This window comes from Triticum urartu, chromosome 7A, assembly GCF_056163025.1.
Source record: "Triticum urartu cultivar PI428250 chromosome 7A, HENAU_Tu73, whole genome shotgun sequence".
In the NCBI taxonomy this organism is placed as follows: Eukaryota; Viridiplantae; Streptophyta; class Magnoliopsida; order Poales; family Poaceae; genus Triticum; species Triticum urartu.
Window position 1 is genome coordinate 101,264,096 of NC_141879.1, and position 17,219 is coordinate 101,281,314.

Here is a 17,219-nt window from a genome sequence, read left to right on the forward strand (position 1 = left end):
CCGCACATGCTCGGCGAAATGCTGCAACGGGATTTATTTTCTTCGTCTTTTTTTACTGATATAAGTAGTTGTGATGTGTAGTGATATAACAGCCGAAAATGGGTAATTTTATATTGAATTGTAATGCCATGGATATGAGCCGAAATTAGCACATCCTTCCATTTATGGGTACTCAGTTTTAGGCGTAAAAGCAGAAACAATTTTGGCTACACCTAAATCTTCTCTCTTCTAAATTAAAACAGATAGTGCACTCTAGTAGCATCCCACTCGAAACCAACCACCAGAGTCCACGTTTGGGATGGTTGGTCCGTTATCGGGAAAAAAGCAAACGAATCGCGGCCGTTAATTAACGGATCGACGGCCGCGGCATGGCCGTCGTCACATCGTCCCTCCGCTGCGCGACCGCCGCCGCGCTCGCCCTCCACCACCACCACCACCACCAACCGGCCTCCCTCGCCGTCCGCCTCCGCTTCCCGCGCCACCGGATCCCGACGAGCAGGGCCATGTCGTCGTCCTCGCCGGCCGCCGACGCCGCGGCCGCGCCCGCGCCGCACCAGGCCGGGCCGTGGTACGCGGTGCCGGACCTCAGCCTCCGCGACCACCGCTTCGCCGTCCCGCTCGACCACTCCTCCCCCGCCTCCCCCTCCGCGCCATGCATCACCGTCTTCGCCCGCGAGGTCGTCGCAGGTACATCCCGCTTGCTCCCTCCTCGCATCTAACGGCTACCCCCCTCTCCGCTCGCGGTCACGGGGTTAGGGGATAAGATGGCCCTGCACATCCGCTGAGGGATCGATGGGCAGGTTTCGCTCCCTCTTTTTTTTCCAATTCTCTTTCAGAGGCACAATACATCCTGCGATTTTCCTGGAGACCAGGAATCTGTAGTATATAGCTTAGGAAGTACTCCCTCTGTAAACTTTTGCATTGTCCACTGACATACTAGTAGAAGTTTAAAACGCACAATTCAGTAAACTTTTGCTTTGTTTACTGAATCCTCGGTAAGGCGCGGTGGTTGTTTACTGAATCCCGGGATGCTGGGCCAAGGGTATGGATACAATGTCCATGCGTGGAAGAACTAAAATTTAAGTTAATGCAGTGTATCCAACATCATAGGCCTGGAACGCTTCATGCTAATTTCATGTTGAGGGAGCGTGCTTAACTTACTACTGTGCTGTTCTTTTATGTTCTGCATCCACATGACTGTTTAAGTGTATCACTACAGCTGGAAAAGAAGAGACCCTTTTGCCTTATCTGGTGTACCTACAAGGGGGGCCTGGATATGAAAGTCCTCGCCCCACCGAAGCGAGTGGTTGGGTGAAGAAGGCATGCGAAGAATACCGTGTGCTATTGCTCGATCAGGTACATTCCAATTTCTTCGGCAGATGCTCTGTACAATTCGTTTTTGCACCCATCTTGCTCTTACTTTGCTGATATTCTTTTTACTTTTCAGCGAGGAACAGGATTGTCAACACCGTTGACAACATCATCTCTTTCTCAAATAACATCTGCAGCAGAGCAGGTGGAGTATTTGAAGCATTTCAGGGCAGATAACATAGTCAAGGACGCAGAGTTTATTCGCCGGCATCTTGTACCAGATGCCAAGCCTTGGACAATTCTGGGACAGGTATAGTATGTAACGTCATGTGACCTTGATGCACTTGTTTGTCTTGCATTTCTTATTTATTGTTGCTAATGCAATATTGTTATTTATACCGTCTACCATTTCCTCCTTTACAGAGTTATGGTGGATTTTGTGCTGTTACGTATTTGAGTTTTGCTCCAGAGGGCCTGAAAGCTGTCCTTTTAACCGGAGGGCTTCCACCACTAGGAAAGCCCTGCACTGCAGAAACTGTGTACAGAGCCTGCTTTAAGCAGGTTCAGCAGCAAAATGAGAAGTACTATAAGAGGTTTCCTCAAGATGTACAAGTCGTTCATGAAGTTGTGAGATACTTAAGTGAATCTGAAGGTGGAGGAGTAAGTCATTCTCAATATTTTGCGCTTTCTCTCACATGTGAATTTGAAACTTGTATCTTATGCAACATATTTTTATCAGGTTCTTCTTCCATCAGGTGGCAGGTTAACCCCTAAGATGCTGCAGTGCCTTGGACTAGCTGGTTTAGGTTTCAGTGGAGGATTTGAAAGACTGCATTATCTGTAAGACTTTGCATTTTCTTCATTACTTGATAAAATAATGTAACTTTCTGATCTGTGCCACTCCTTGCTATTGTCTGGGACAGACTCGAGAGAGTGTGGGATCCTGTACTGGTTCCTGGTGCAAAAAAGAATATAAGCTATTACTTCTTGAAAGAGGTACTAAGCATCACCAATATAATGTTGATCTTTAAAATTACCATGTTCCATGTCTCTAATGGGTAACCTAACATTATATTTTCCTGCAGTTTGACATGTGGGTAGGTTTTGATCAAAATCCTCTTTATGCTCTCTTGCATGAGTCTATCTACTGTGAGGTAACTTTTGATACCTTTTTTTATCTGTTTAGCTGGTACTGCAACTCTTTTTCTTAAGTCTAGTGTAATTCCTGGATCCAGGGATCCTCATCAAAATGGTCAGCTGACAAGATTTTCAATGAAAATGGAAGTTTGTTTGACCCTATTAAGGCTACAGAAGAAGGCCGTCCTGTGTTTCTTACTGGAGAGGTATGCCCAGATCTTTATGTGAAGCGTCATTCGTTATAGTCATGTTCCTGCTAAATTTGAGCTCTATCATGCGGTGAGAGTAGACTTTGTAGCATTTGGGGCTGTCTGGCAAGTTTGTAACTTGTAACTCTTTAATTAATGAAAAGAGGCAAAGCTTTTGCCTTTGTTTAAAGAAATGATTCCTTACTAAATTAGTAACCCATGATGTGAAAAGATAACATTGCAGGCTGTTTTAAGTCTATGAATTGTCTGTAGTTACCAAAGTCTGGCAATTGGAATTTTCAAAGCTGCATTTTATTTGCTATGATCTTACCAATGTTAACTTAGGTTGACAATGCTCCTTTTAGGAAGGGATGGTATTCAGGGCAAAGGACTCTTCTAGTTTAGCTATTAAAGGGAGTCTGGCACTACCCTTTTCAGTACCTGGGTAACCTTGGGGACACTACTTAGCAGCACCCTATTGCATACTGAGATATTCCTTGCTTATGATTTGTCATGAATTCCTAACATGTGTTTGTTTCCTTAACGCAGATGGTGTTTCCCTGTTTTTTCGATGAGATCAATGCTCTACGGCCCCTAAAGGAGGCTGCACATTTGCTAGCTGAGAAGGAGGACTGGCCTCCGTTGTATGATATCAGCGTGTTGAACAACAACAAGGTTTGATCTTCTTCCCAACAAGATTAGAGCCTCCTCCATGGTATGCATGCTTGTTTCATCTGACGCATGGCGATATATGGCACGCCGATTGCATGCAGGTCCCAGTGGCCGCTGCGGTGTACTATGAGGACATGTACGTCAACTTCAACATCGCCAAGGAGACGGCGTCCCAGATCGCCGGGATCCGGCTGTGGGTGACCAACGAGTACCCGCACTCCGGCCTTCGCGACGGCGGCCCCCACGTCTTTGAGCATCTCATGGGTCTCTTGAAGGGCAAGAGGCCTCTGTTTTAGCCTTTTAGCTCATCCATAACTATGACAATAAAGCCTTCATTTTCTCCTAGTTGAGAAATGAATTACAATATACCCCTGGTTAAATACCTTTGAATGTCTGCACATATATCCTGGGGCACAAATTTTGGCACTCCAGCCATGCTTGCATGCTTAGAATTGCGCTATGTTATGCACAGCTCGTTTGGATCCTTCTGAATTCATGCTCCAGTATAAAGAACTTCAGACAAAGAGGAAGAAGAAAAAGTTTAGAAGCCCAAGAAAGGGTATCTGAATTCTGATGGAGCTGGATTGTTCAACACACCAAAGGTGTACTAGTTCAGACTTCATGTATACATGTATACATCAAGCCCAAGATTGGGTATATGTTTCATATATTCGTAACAAGATCTGAAGACGAGCTGTGATCACAGCAAAGTAAATTGTGAAGGATCATCTGCCAGTTCTGCTTGCACGTTACAGATTTGCTTCGAAGCTTCAGTATACTACAGTTTCAAAGTATCTCAGTGTCAGCCAATTGCACAAGTTTTGCTGTCAAGGACAGGACTCTGTTCTTCTCAGAGGTCGGAGCCGAAGGACAGCTTGCAAATTTGTAGGTGAATAAAAGATTGACTGACGTATACTTTCTCCGTCCGGTGAAGGGTGTACATATATAGTGGGGAGTAACATGGACTAGTAACATGTCCATGTTATTAGTTTATGTTACTACCTTTATAGTGGGGAGTAACATATGTGTGTTACATGAAGCCCTTCATTTATTAGGCTATAGACACATTTTGTCAAAATATGTGTGATGTTACTCATACTAGTAGTAACTAGCTATGTTATTACTTTCATCTTTTTCTTCATTTATTGCATGCCACCTCACCTATTTAACCTAAATATGTGTGATGTTACTACCTATGTTACTCCCACTATGGGTAGTCTAACTTCAAATTTTGTCCATAAAAGAGTGTACTTCTATCTTCCCAATGCACTTTAAAGTGGGAAAAAATACTTCTCTCTCATCACACAGTAATCAAGACCAATAGCAATCTACACATGATCTTCTTAATTTCTGCATGCACTTAGCTCATTGGTGATTGGGTAATTAAAGAGGAGAGAGATGGTGTTTTGCACCTTTCTAATGCATTTTTTTACTCAACTCCATAATTTATCCTAAAATTTCTAGATGTACACTCTTTACCGAACGGAGGGAGTACATGTAAAGAAAATGGATTGGCGTATACACGCATGTAGAGAAAATTTGCAGGAAGGTCACAGTATGTAGAGAAAATGGAGTGCTCCAAGCCCGTTTGCAGGTGAACAAGCACACTATGGGGTTGGAGCATGCCAAATGCACTCTCGACATCGATTCTAACTCCTTGTCTTTGCGAAAGTGGGATTTTTTCTCTGCCATGGCTCAAGGATGGTCTTGACGAAGGTCGTCCATGGTGGATAAATACCATCACAAAGTTAAAAAGCCCATGTTATAGTCATGACCATTGATGGTATAGTTGCACAAAGGAGCTTCTCCCACACACAACCTTGCAAACAATGGAGGAAGCTGTAACACGGTGATGTCGTTGTGACACCCAAGCATCCCAAAGAAATAGTGCCAAATCTAGAGGTCTTGTGATGCAACTGCTTTAAGAATCATGGTGAGCTCATATTCATCCTCATTTGACGAAGACGTATAAGTGTTCGCATCTATCGTGTTTGCTTCAAAGTAACCAACAAAAACGCCAATAAATTTGGCTATGACATTTGGTCGAACACTTTGCAAGGTATGGTGTGTCAGCAGATGGACGGAATTGTGCAGCGGCATCAGCCTCGGACTACGTGATACAGTGCAAGGGGTAGGGACAAAAGTGAGAAAATCGTGGCTCATAGTGTGGTTTTTGGGTGGGTTGGGGGCCTGCGTGGCGGAGGCCCGAATGCCCGCAAACCTCCTCCAACTTTGCTTCCGGTTCGTGGGATTTCAAACGTCCGGCGCCTCGTTTGGTGCACGGTGTTGGATGGCCTAAAGGGTTCGGACCGCGCGGTCCCGACATTTGGAGGTTGTTTTGGTGCATGAAGTTGGAGTTTCCCAAGGAATAGAGATCGAAGTGTTCTTCACTAGCAGTGGCGAAGGTGGGTTAACACCCTCAACTTCTAGGGGCTGTAGAAAAACAATTGGTCGAGAAACTAAAAAGGTTGGGATAGACTGTCTGCGAAAATTGCACTACGAGAAGTTTCAACTTCCTAAGGAGTTGGTTTGCTGAAATATTTAGCACATTTAGGGTTTTATTCAAATCTTCACACTACTTTATTTCGAGCAAAGAGACCCCGCAGTAACGCGCGGGATATCACCTAGTTGCTCTAGTGCATATGAGCAAAGGACCAGGGCAAGGAAATAGCTCCTTCACGGCGTGGTTGTTTATCTGAATCTAATAAGCATGTGTTTGGATTGAAAGAAAGAAAAATACTAATGGTACTGAGATCTGTTTGATAATCCATATGTGCATTTGCCACATTTTGGCATGAAAGCAATCATGCTCTAAATGCCTAAAATGGCATTGTTAATGATAAACGTATCACTTACAATAGGGCTTCACCATTGTACTATAAGTTTGTATCTCCACAATTTGACAATATATAGAAGTTACGTGAACAACAATTGGAAGCTTCCCGTATGCAATTTGTGAATCGAATATGAGTTGTTATTGTTCAGATTATAACATTTGAGATCTGAGTTCTGCATCTTTAAAAGCGTGCCATGCAAACATGGAGGGATAGGTTGTTTGATCAATAATTCTGGGAACTTAAAATCCCTTGGTGATTTTCACTAGTTCAAAAATGATGCGGCATTGTTTCCAGCAATAGCTCTTTGTTATTGGCGTATACTCACTCCATTCCAAAATAAGTGTCTCAAGTAGACGGAGGGGGTATGTTTATGAACATCTTTGGGATGACAATCAGTAGTTAACGAAAGTATGGCGAGGTGTGTTAGCAGCTAAGAGCAATTCTCAGTTTAACACCAAAGGGGAGATAAGGCGAGGCTGAAAAAAAGAAAGGATTGGGAGCTCGAATACCAAACAAACAAATTTGCAAATTTATTACAGATGATCAAAGACCACAGGTCGAGCGTCGCTCGGTCTTTCCAAGAAATTTTCTATTTCTTCTAGCAATACGCTTTGCATATATAAGCATATATATTGCCCTATTGGCCCTTTCTAGAATATTTGAGTAGGTTTTGACTTTTGACGACGATACTCGCGCATAGACGCGGCGAACTTGGCGTCTTCTCGTCTCTCTTTGCACCACAGCTTCATCCAAGTCGTCCCGGACGCGTCGTCGGCCATGGGGGACTTGTCGTTCCATCTCCGCCAGAACGAGGCCTTATACCTGTGCTTCCAGAGCTCGCTGTCATGGTCGGCCACGAGGCGGCCCAGTCCGGCGCAAGTGCTCGCCACCCTAAAGAGGTCCACGCCGTCTGTGAGCCTCGCCAGGATGTCCAGCATGACGTCGACGGGGAGCGACAAGAGGGTATTGCCAGGGCACACGGCGACGAGGGTAGACCGGCATAGCTTCTCGGTGAGCTCCCTCCATAGCGCGGCCACCGGGCGGTCGCCGTCGTCGTCGGTCAGAGCGCGCGCGGTGTCGTCCAGGCCGCCTGACAGGAGCGGCGCCGCGGCGCGTGCGTCCACGCACACCCAGTGCGTGCCCGGCCGTGGGTCTTGGGCAAACCTGGGCACCCACACGTAGAAGACGACGTGCGTGCCGTGCGCGCGCATGTGCAGCGGGACGGCTGCGTCCCGCCGGCGCGGCGCGGCGTACACGAGGGAAAGAGTCGAGGCCGTCCGGCCCGCCCGACGCGGGACCCGCCCGGACTTGAGGACGCTGTCGGCGTGGAACACGAAGCCGGCATCGAGGAAGGCGGCGTGGACGAGGATTATGAGGCGGCCGAGGAGGCGCTCTTTGTCCCAGCGGGCGGCGTCGATCACCCGGTGGAGGGGCGACATCTCTGCCATGGCTGGCTGTGGCGCGCTCGATCGATCGAGGAGTTCTGCGCGACGGCGCGCTGGTTGCATGCATGGAACTGGAGCGGCGGGTGGCTAGGTCAAAGGTGTCTCTTGATCAGGCAAAGTTAGGGGAGCCCTGAAACTTATCGCACCGCGCTCCTGGGCTCACGCGATCAACGAGGACCTGAGCCAGGCCGTCTGGACTTTGGACTGGGCGCCAGGCCGACCCTTTGGACATGTAACCTTTTTTTTTAACGAACCCTCTTGGCACTTTAATTATTGCAAACTTGAGAGCGTTACATCATGCCGTACATGTGGTAATAGAAAATTAGGGAAACATCATCCCACCAGATCATTTTTTTAATCAATGTTGCAGCTTTATTTAACCAAATGCATTCGGAATCGCATCCGAGATTACATCTACAGTCTGGGGTAGCTCCCAACCAAACCTTACACAATTCATCACCGATGCCGACTCCAGCTAATTTATCCACGGCAACATTAGCCGAACAACGAACCCATGACATTTTAAATTAAGAGAAAGATGCAAGGATGAACTTGATTTCCTTTATCCACGGCCCCGCATAGGATCTATCCTTGTGCGGACTCTGCAGCCTGTGTACAACACCTTGAGAATCAAGCTCGACGTGAACCTTGTCAGCGTTGATCTCCCGCGCCACTTGAAGACGGCGTCTGCACGCTGAAATTTTCAATGATTCTGGGTCCACAATGCTGTGAAAAACGTGACAAAGCCTAGCTCGAAACACGCCCATATGGTCTCGAATGACCGCTCCAGCTGTAACACCCCGGATATGATTTACCCAATTTGTACTCCAATTCTTGTCGTTTCCGGCGTTACGTTATTTTATTTTCTCGGATTCGGATTTTTGTCTCCGTGTGTTGTTATCGTTGTCATGCATCTCATAGCATGTCATCATGTGCATTGCATTTGCATACGTGTTCATCTCATGCTTCCGAGCATTTTCCCCGTTGTCCGTTTTGCATTCCGGCGTTTCGTTCTTCTCCGGTGGTCATTTCTACCTTTCTTTTGTGTGTGGGGATTAAACATTTTCGGATTGGACCAAGACTTGCCAAGCGGCCTTGGTTTACTACCGGTAGACCGCCTGTCAAGTTTCGTACCATTTGGACTTCGTTTGATGCTCCAACGGTTAACCGAGGGACCGAAAAGGCCTGGTGTGTGTTGCAGCCCAACACCCCTCCAATTTGGGACAAAACCCACCAAAACCCTCTCCATCACCTAGAGCGTTCGATCACGATCGCGTGGCCGAAAACCGCACCTCATATGGAGTCTCCTAGCTCCTCCTATGCCTATATAAAGACCCCTCCGAAATTCTCCTTCTCCTCCCCCCCCCCCCGAGACCCTAGATCCATTCCATCCGCCGCCGACGGACAAAAAAGCCGCCGACGGACGTGTCCGGTCCGCTCGCCGCCGCCACGTGTCAACGTCCGGTTTGCCGTCGCCCACGCGCCCACATCGCCGTGCCGGCCCGCCGCGGCCCAGGCGGGGCCCTCCCGGCCCGGAGCCGCCGCCGCCCGAGAGCCGCTCGCCCTCCTCGCGTCCGATCGCCGCCTCCGCCGCCCAGGTCGCCGTCCGCCGCCCCGCTCTCCGTTCGCCGGCGGGAGCTCGTCGCCGGCCGCCCCCGCGCCTCCTCGCCTCCCCGCGGTGGCCGGAGCCCTCCCCGCCGCCGGATCCGGCCGGGAGAGGCCGGATCTACCTCTCCCTCGCCTCCCCGCCGCTCCATCGACCTCGCCGGAGCCGCGGCGACCTCGCCGGACTTACCTCGGTTCGCGTGCCGAGGAACCCTAGATCTTGCGCGGTTGACTTTCTCCCTCTCTTTTATATTTTTTTGCATACTTCACAGCATCATAACTCCTCATCTGTAGCTCCGTTTTGGGCATATAGCATATCAAAATGTTCGCCTCAGAGAGCACATCATTTCTTCTCATTGCATCATTTTAATTTTAGTTCATCTTGATGCCCGAAATGCTGTTGGAAGAGTGCTATTTGAGATAATTATCAGATCTGCTGCTCCAATTAGATATTTTTCATTTTTGCCATGATTATTGTGTGCATGATATGCCCCTGAGCTCTACATGTGTTTTGTTATATGCTTTGCCATCTTTCCAGAGATGCAACCCATGTATTTTGTGATGTGTGTGGTGACTAGCACAAGCTTGCAAAGTGGGGTATTCGTTAATGCTGATTTCAGGGACTTAGCATTTCCACTAAGTCCTTGATCTGTTTAACTCATTATGCCATATGTTCATGTTGTTTCCTAGTGATCCGTGCCTTTTTGAGGATGATCAGTAAGGATGATTTGTTAATCTTGTAGTGATCTATCCATCCATGTCTTTGTTTGCAATTATGGAGCACCATAGCTTGAGTCAATCGAGCTCTACTTTTGCTATTTCGTGAATCTGGGCAGATTGTCTACTTAGCGATTTTGCCGAGGATGTTGTAGTTGATCCGTGTATGCTATGTTATTGTTCTTGCCATGTCTAGCTTGTATAATGTGTATTCTTGATGGGTGTATGCTTAGATTGTCATGACTTGCTCTGTAGTGAGTGCATCGAGCTCGTAAACATGCCTACTTGATATCTGATTTTGCATGCTCCAGTTTTCACTAAGTCTGAGAACTGATTATGTTTTTGCCATGTTCACATGCTTGCAAATGTATTCTCTGATCCCTTTTGGCTCAAGGTCACTAAGGGACTTTTGTTAAGCTCTTTCAGTAGCTCCATGCCATGCTTTACTTTGCCATGTTCAGGTCATGTAGCATATAATTTTCATGCTCCAAAGTGTGCTACCTGATCTGAAATTCCAAACAAGTGTTAATTTCACCAAGTCTGAAATCTGTTTACCAAATGCATTTTTGCCATGCTTGTTTGAACCTGTTAATGGATGGATTGGCCGTAGCTCAGTGCTAGTATTTTGTTAAGCATCATGAGTGGATCCCTTCCATGTATTTTGTTGTCATGTTTGGGTGCTGTAGCATGTTCATCTTGTTGCATTTAGATGGCTACTTGCTGTAAATCGCAGACCGGTGTCATATTTGAATTGCTTGCCATTTCCAAACCGTAACTCCGATTCCGGTGATCTTTATATCGTTTTCAAGCGATTTCATCTCCCCTTTCCAGTGGCACACTTGGATTTCCAAGTTGAGGCCAGGTTCATGCATTCCTTGTCAAATCTTGCATATGCATCGCATATCGCATCCCGCATAGCATACCATGTTTGCATCATATTGTTTGAGCTTTGCACGTGGTTGATTGTGTTCCGTTTGCTTGTTTGTCTTGTTTGGGTAGATCCGAGAGATGAGTTCGCTAACGAGGAGCCCGTTGAGTGTGCTTTCGAGGATCCAGTCAACTCTGACAACTTTGCAGGCAAGATGATCATACCCTCGAAATCACTACTATCTTTGCTTTACTAGATGCTCGCTCTTTTGCTATGCCTATGCTACGATGCCTACCACTTTCTTATCATGCCTTCCAAATTTCCATGTCAAACTTCTAACTCACCATGTCCTAGCAAACTGTTGATTGGCTATGTTACCGCTTTGCCCAGCCCCTCTTATAGCGTTGCTAGTTGCAGGTGAAGATTGGAGACCGTTCCTTGTTGGAACATTATTTACTTGTTGGGATATCATTATATTGCCTTGTTATCTCAATGCACCTATATACTTGGTAAAGGGTGGAAGGCTCGGCCTCTCGCCTAGTGTTTTGTTCCACTCTTGCCGCCCTAGTTTCCGTCATATCGGTGTTATGTTCCCGAATTTTGCGTTCCTTACGTGGTTGGGTGATAATGGGAACCCCTTGATAGTTCGCCTTGATTAAAGCTTTTCCAGCAATGCCCAACCTTGGTTTTACCATTTGCCACCTTGCCTCTTTTTCCTTTGAGTTTCCGGAGCCCGAGGGTCATCTTATTTTAAACGCCCCCCCCCCCGGGCCAGTGCTCCTCTGAGTGTTGGTCCAAACAGAGCCACTTGCAGCGCCACCTCGGGGCAACTCGAGGGTTGGTTTTAGTTGTATGTAGTGTTCATTTGAGTGTGCCCTGAGAACGAGATATGTGCAACTCCTATCGGGATTTGTCGGCACATTCGGGCGGTGTTGCTGGATTTGTTTTAACTGGTCGAAGTGTCTTGTAGAACCGGGTTACCGAGTCTGATCGGAATGTCTCGGGAGGAGGTCTATTCCTTCGTTGACCGTGAGAGCTTGTCATGGGCTAAGTTGGGACTCCCCTGCAGGGATTTGAACTTTCGAAAGCCGTGCCCGCGGTTATGGGCAGATGGGAATTTGTTAACGTCCGGTTGTAGATAACTTGAACCTTAACTTAATTAAAATAAATCAACCGTGTGAGTTACCGTGATGGTCTCTTCTCGGCGGAGTCCGGGAAGTGAACACGGTGTTGGAGTAATGCTTGCCGCAGGTTGTTCTCTAGTTATTCGTTCGCGCTTTGCCCTCTCTTCTCGCTCTCTTTTGCGAACAGGTTAGCCACCATATATGCTAGTCGCTTGCCGCAGCTCCACATATATTTTACCTTGCCTTACCTATAAGCTTAAATAGTCTTGATCGCAAGGGTGCGAGATTGCTGAGTCCCTGTGGCTCACAGATTACTTCCAAACCAGATGCAGGGCCTGATGATTCCGTTCCAGATGACGCGCTTGAGCTCAAGTGGGAGTTCGACGAGGACTCACGCCGATATTACATGTCTTTCCCTGATGATCAGTAGTGGCGCCCAGTTGGGGCGATCGGGACCGTGTCGCATGTTGGGTTTATCTTTCATTTTGGCGCCGTAGTCGGGCCATGAGTGTTTGAATGTTGTAATGCTATTTATGTACTTTGATTGACGTGGCGAGTGTAAGCCAACTATGTATCTCCCCTTTTATTATCTATATTACATGGGATGTTGTGAAGATTGCCTAACTTGCGACATTGCTTTCAATGCGGTTATGCCTCTAAGTCCTGCCTCGACACGTGGGAGCTATAGCCGCATCGAGGGCGTTACAAGTTGGTATCAGAGCCTTCCCCGACCTTAGGAGTCCCCATTGCTTGATCGTTTTTAGCAGCCGTTGTTGAGTCTAGAAAAATGTTTTGAGTCATTTAGGAATTATATATCGGAGAGTTTAGGAATTCTTTTTACTCCCCAGTCTCCTCATCGCTCTGGTAAGACATCTTTACGTAGAGTTTTGACTATTCTCTTCTCAAATTTCACTAAAAAAAATTTAGGATCACGTGGGTATCTTGGAATCGTTCCGATGGTTTTGTGACGAGAACATTGTTCTTGGTGCCTCCTGTCTTTAGGGGTTGTGGCAATGTCCCGGGGAGTTGAGCTCCGAGGTGTTGTCGTCACAATTTTATCGTTGCAGTTCTGGAATACCTGAGTTTAGTACGCCGACATCGAATATCTCTTTTATGCAGTTCGTTGGTGAGATAACCTCGACGCCACCCAGTACTAGGGCGGGAGTTCGGGAGTATCGCCATAACTTGTATAACGGATGCTTTTCGAAGGTTGAGGTAGATGGTTTCCGAAGTTTTCTTGGTTATGTGTTGAAGGATGGATACAGCTGGATGTAGGATTTGCTAGATTTGGGTGAGATATTATGCTTCCCCTGTATCCCCAACACCTGATTGCATAACCGGAAAGGTTCGGGAGTTTCATAGGTGGGAATTCTTGTAGCTCTAGTTCTTCTTCCACGGATATTTGGTTTGAGATTGGGATTTCTTACCGAGTATTCGTTCTTGATCCGTACCTTGTTGATTTATTCCTCTACCTAAATTCTAAGTGGCTTCTCAATTTATGGATATGTGACCATTTCAAGTGGAATGCATTCGTTCTTATGTTCGGATGTGAAGACTATATGTTGCAATTTCAACCCATTTGATTCAGCTTCATTTTATCTGTCAATGTGCTAACGGTTGTCACCCTCTTCAGGATGGCTCCCGCTAAGAGAACCAATCAGAATCAGAATCAGGATCCGCCACCACCTCCACCTCCTCCGGAGGCATGGCAAGCTGTGATGGCCGCAACCAATGCAAACACGCAGTTGATCATGCAAATTCTTCAAGAGCGCAATCAAGCGAACCAAGGCAACCAAGGCAACAATCAGAATCACTTTGCTACACTCAACCAGTTCCTTGCTAACGGGCCAAAGACTTTCAGCAATAGTGTTGAGGCAACTGATGCTGACGATTGGCTCGTGGATCTGTGCAAGCATTTCGAGTGCAGTAACGCCAGGCCTGAGGACTTCGTCAAGTTCGCTTCCTTCCAACTCAAAGACCAAGCTGCAAAATGGTTCTAGCAGTACAAGGATTCCAGAGGAGGCCGTGTGATTACCTAGGATGAATTCCGTCAAGATTTCAAAGCTCATCATATCCCTCAGAGCGTGGTTGAAAGCAAGCGTGAGGAATTCCGCAACCTGAAGCAAGGCTCTTTGTCTGTCTATGACTACAACAAGTTGTTTCAGAAGCTCGCCCGCTTTGCTAAGCAGGACGTCCCTGACGAGAAGACCATGATATACCAGTTCAGGGGTGGTCTCAGAGAAGAAATTCAGCTAGCTCTTGTTCTCTTTGAGCCCTTGAGGTACGATGAGTTCTACAACATGGCATTGAAGCAAGAGGCCGCTCAACTGAGGTGTGATGCTTCCAAGAAACGAGTCAGAGATGCTACTCCTTCTTCCTCTACTCAAGTGGCCAAGCAGCAGAAGTATTGGCTTCCTCCTCCTCCGTTCCGTCAGCCGTACCAGCAGAAGAGCAAAGGTGGCAGTGGATCTTCCCACCCACCCAACCCTGGCTTTCAGAACAAGACTTCGTCTCAAGCTCCAAGATCGAGTGCTCCGTATCACCGTCCGCTTTCAGAGGTCACGTGCAACAAGTGCCAACAGAAGGGTCACTATGCCAACAAATGCTTCAATCAGAGGCGTCTCCCTCCTCCTCCTCCTGTGAGATCAGCAAGTACAGTTGTAGTCAAGCATAACCCCAAGCACGCCAAGGTCAACTTGCTGAATGCAGCTCAGGCAGAGGATTCGCCAGATGTCATCATGGGTAACCTTCCTGTTAACGATATTCTAGCTAAAGTTCTTTTTGACACTGGTGCATCGCTTTCTTTTATTTCAACACCATTTGTTGCCAAGCATGATTTTGTGACCGAGAGGATTCCTTTCCCGTTGAAGATTGTGTCTCCGGGCAAGCAAATGACTTCTAACAATTGCATCCAGGATGTCTCTATCATGTTGGGCGATTACAAGTTTCTTTCTTCTCCAGTGGTTCTTGGTAACTTGGATATCGATCTTTATTCTCAGAATGGATTGGCTTACTAAGCACAAGGCGCATCTTGATTGTGCAGCCAGGCAGATTCAATTGACTCATTCGTCTGAGGATGTAATTGTCTTTGCCGCTCGTGATGATACCATCCGTCTATTTTCTCTCAATGAGAAGGGTGAACTGGATGCTATCTCGCAAATTCCAGTCGTTTGCGAATATCAAGACGTCTTTCCAGAAGAGCTTCCAAGAATGCCTCCGCACCAACCAGTTGAATTCGTCATCGATCTTGAGCCTGGCACGGAACCAGTGTGCAAGCGTCCTTAGAAGCTCGGACCTGAAGAGTTGAAGGAGCTGAAGAAGCAACTCGATATTCAAGAGAGAATGGGTCTCATCCGGCCTAGTTCTTCTCCGTGGGGTTGTGGTGTTCTTTTTGTGAAGAAGAAGGATGGAACGGACCGACTTTGTGTTGATTACCGTCCATTGAACAAGAAGACTCAAAGGTGCCCAAGTATTCTCCAAGCTTGATCTCCGTATGGCTTATCACCAGATTCGAATCCGTGAGCAAGATATTCCCAAGACGGCCTTCAGGACAAGCTTTGGTTCATATGAATACACTGTCATGTCTTTTGGCCTCGTCAACGCTCCTCCGACGTTCTCTCGCATGATGAACTTCATCTTCAACGCCTACACCAATGACTTCGTTTTGGTCTATCTCGACGACATTCTGGTCTTTTCGAAGAACAAGGAAGATCATGCCAAGCACTTGTGTTTGGTACTCGATAAGCTCAGGGAACACAAGTTCTACGCCAAGTTCTCCAAGTGTGAATTTTGGCTCGATGAGGTTCTTTATCTTGGTCATATCATCTCTGCCAAGGGCATTGCGGTGAATCCTGAGAAGGTGTCTGCAATTGTAAATTGGGAACCACCTCAGAACGTGAAGCAACTCCGTAGCTTCCTCGGTCTCGCAAGCTACTGTCGAAGATTTGTTGAAAACTTTTCTAAGATCGCGAAGCCTCTCTCAAATCTTCTCCAGAAGCACGTCAAGTACGTTTGGTCTCCGGAATGTGACATCGCTTTCAACACTTTGAAAGAGAAATTGGTCATTGCTCCAGTTCTGACTCCTCCTGATGAATCCAAACCGTACGAGGTCTTTTGCGATGCCTCTCTCCAAGGTCTTGGCGCAGTGTTGATGCAAGAGAAGAAAGTTGTGACTTATACCTCTCGCCAGTTAAAGCCCAATGAGAAGAACTACCCCACTCATGACCTCGAGTTGGCGGCAGTTGTGCATGCTCTTTTGACTTGGAGACATCTCTTATTGGGAAGAAAAGTGGACATTTTCACTGACCACAAGAGTCTCAAGTACATCTTCACTCAGCCTAATCTCAACCTCAGGCAAACTCTATGGGTCGAAATGATTCAAGAGTATAATCCGAGTATCGAGTATACTCTAGGCAAGGCCAATGTGGTCGCTGACGCATTGAGCAGGAAGGCTTATTGCAACAGTCTGATTCTCAAGCATTATCAACCCGAGCTTTGTGAAGCTTTCCGCAAACTTAATCTGCAAGTTGTTCCTCAAGGTTTCCTCGCCAACCTTCAAGTCTCTCCTACCTTGGAAGACCAGATTCGCCAAGCCCGGCTTCTTGATGCTATGGTGAAAAAGGTGAAGATTGGGATTGCCAAGAGTCAACCCAAGTACAAGTGCTACCGCCTTGATGACAAGGATACTCTTTTCTTCGAGAATCATATTGTTGTGCCCAAAGGTGACCTTCGTAAAGTGATCATGAACGAGGCTCACAATTCTCTCCTCTCCATCCACCCTGGGAGCACGAAGATGTATCAGGACCTCAAGCAGGCTTATTGGTGGACTCGAATGAAGCGCGAGATTGCTCAGTTCGTGAATGAATGTGATGTCTGCAGAAGAGTGTCGGGTGGTGGGTGCGACATATGCCAACGGGTGGCTTATCTTTGTGGGAACCAATAAGACATCGCCGGTGCCTGGAAGCGGGATGAGGCGAAGACATGCACGCCGGCGGATCTTACCCAGCTTCGGGGCTCTCCGAGGAGATAACACCCCTACTGCTGCTCTGCGGGATCTCCGCATGCTCACTAGATGAATCGAGTAGCTACACGACGCTCCTTGAGCTGTTTTGGGGGGGGGAAGGAAGAAAGGGCACTGCTAGCCTGCTTCTTCTCCTTGTATGGTGTCTAGAACTAGCAGGGGGTCCAACCCTTTGCATGGGTGCCCCGGGGGGTTTATATAGGCCTACCCCCCGGGGGTACAATGGTAATCCGGCTGGGCGCGGGGCCCAGCCGTCTATGACTGCACTCGCCGGCTTCTGCGCCGACTGCTGGGG

The 17,219-nt window shown here is 47.3% G+C and overlaps 2 protein-coding genes across 2 annotated transcripts; one reads left to right on the forward strand and one right to left on the reverse strand.

The window, feature by feature from the left end:
* Positions 1-264: 264 nt before the first annotated feature.
* LOC147958269 (alpha/beta-Hydrolases superfamily protein) lies at positions 265-3,760 on the forward strand. Its single transcript, XM_087535760.1, has 10 exons — positions 265-687; positions 1,220-1,356; positions 1,448-1,621; positions 1,735-1,971; positions 2,051-2,151; positions 2,235-2,307; positions 2,397-2,465; positions 2,547-2,654; positions 3,186-3,311; positions 3,410-3,760. The coding sequence occupies exons 1-10, from the start codon at positions 369-371 to the stop codon at positions 3,602-3,604; spliced, it is 1,539 nt and encodes a 512-aa protein (XP_087391886.1). The 5' UTR covers positions 265-368; the 3' UTR covers positions 3,605-3,760.
* A 2,885-nt stretch (positions 3,761-6,645) lies between these two features.
* LOC147958270 (uncharacterized) lies at positions 6,646-7,840 on the reverse strand. The gene has a single exon (XM_087537079.1). The coding sequence runs from the start codon at positions 7,651-7,653 to the stop codon at positions 6,796-6,798; it is 858 nt and encodes a 285-aa protein (XP_087393205.1). The 5' UTR covers positions 7,654-7,840; the 3' UTR covers positions 6,646-6,795.
* Between the last annotated feature and the right edge of the window lie 9,379 nt (positions 7,841-17,219).

Bases quoted from the DNA above. Each gene is read 5' to 3' on its own strand.
- LOC147958269 (XM_087535760.1), top strand. From the start codon at position 369: ATGGCCGTCGTCACATCGTCCCTCCGCTGCGCGACCGCCGCCGCGCTC. The intron at 2,152-2,234 runs GTAAGACTTTGC...TGTCTGGGACAG, and splicing joins TTTGAAAGACTGCATTATCT to ACTCGAGAGAGTGTGGGATC. The intron at 2,655-3,185 runs GTATGCCCAGAT...TCCTTAACGCAG, and splicing joins CTGTGTTTCTTACTGGAGAG to ATGGTGTTTCCCTGTTTTTT.
- LOC147958270 (XM_087537079.1), bottom strand. From the start codon at position 7,653: ATGCAACCAGCGCGCCGTCGCGCAGAACTCCTCGATCGATCGAGCGCG.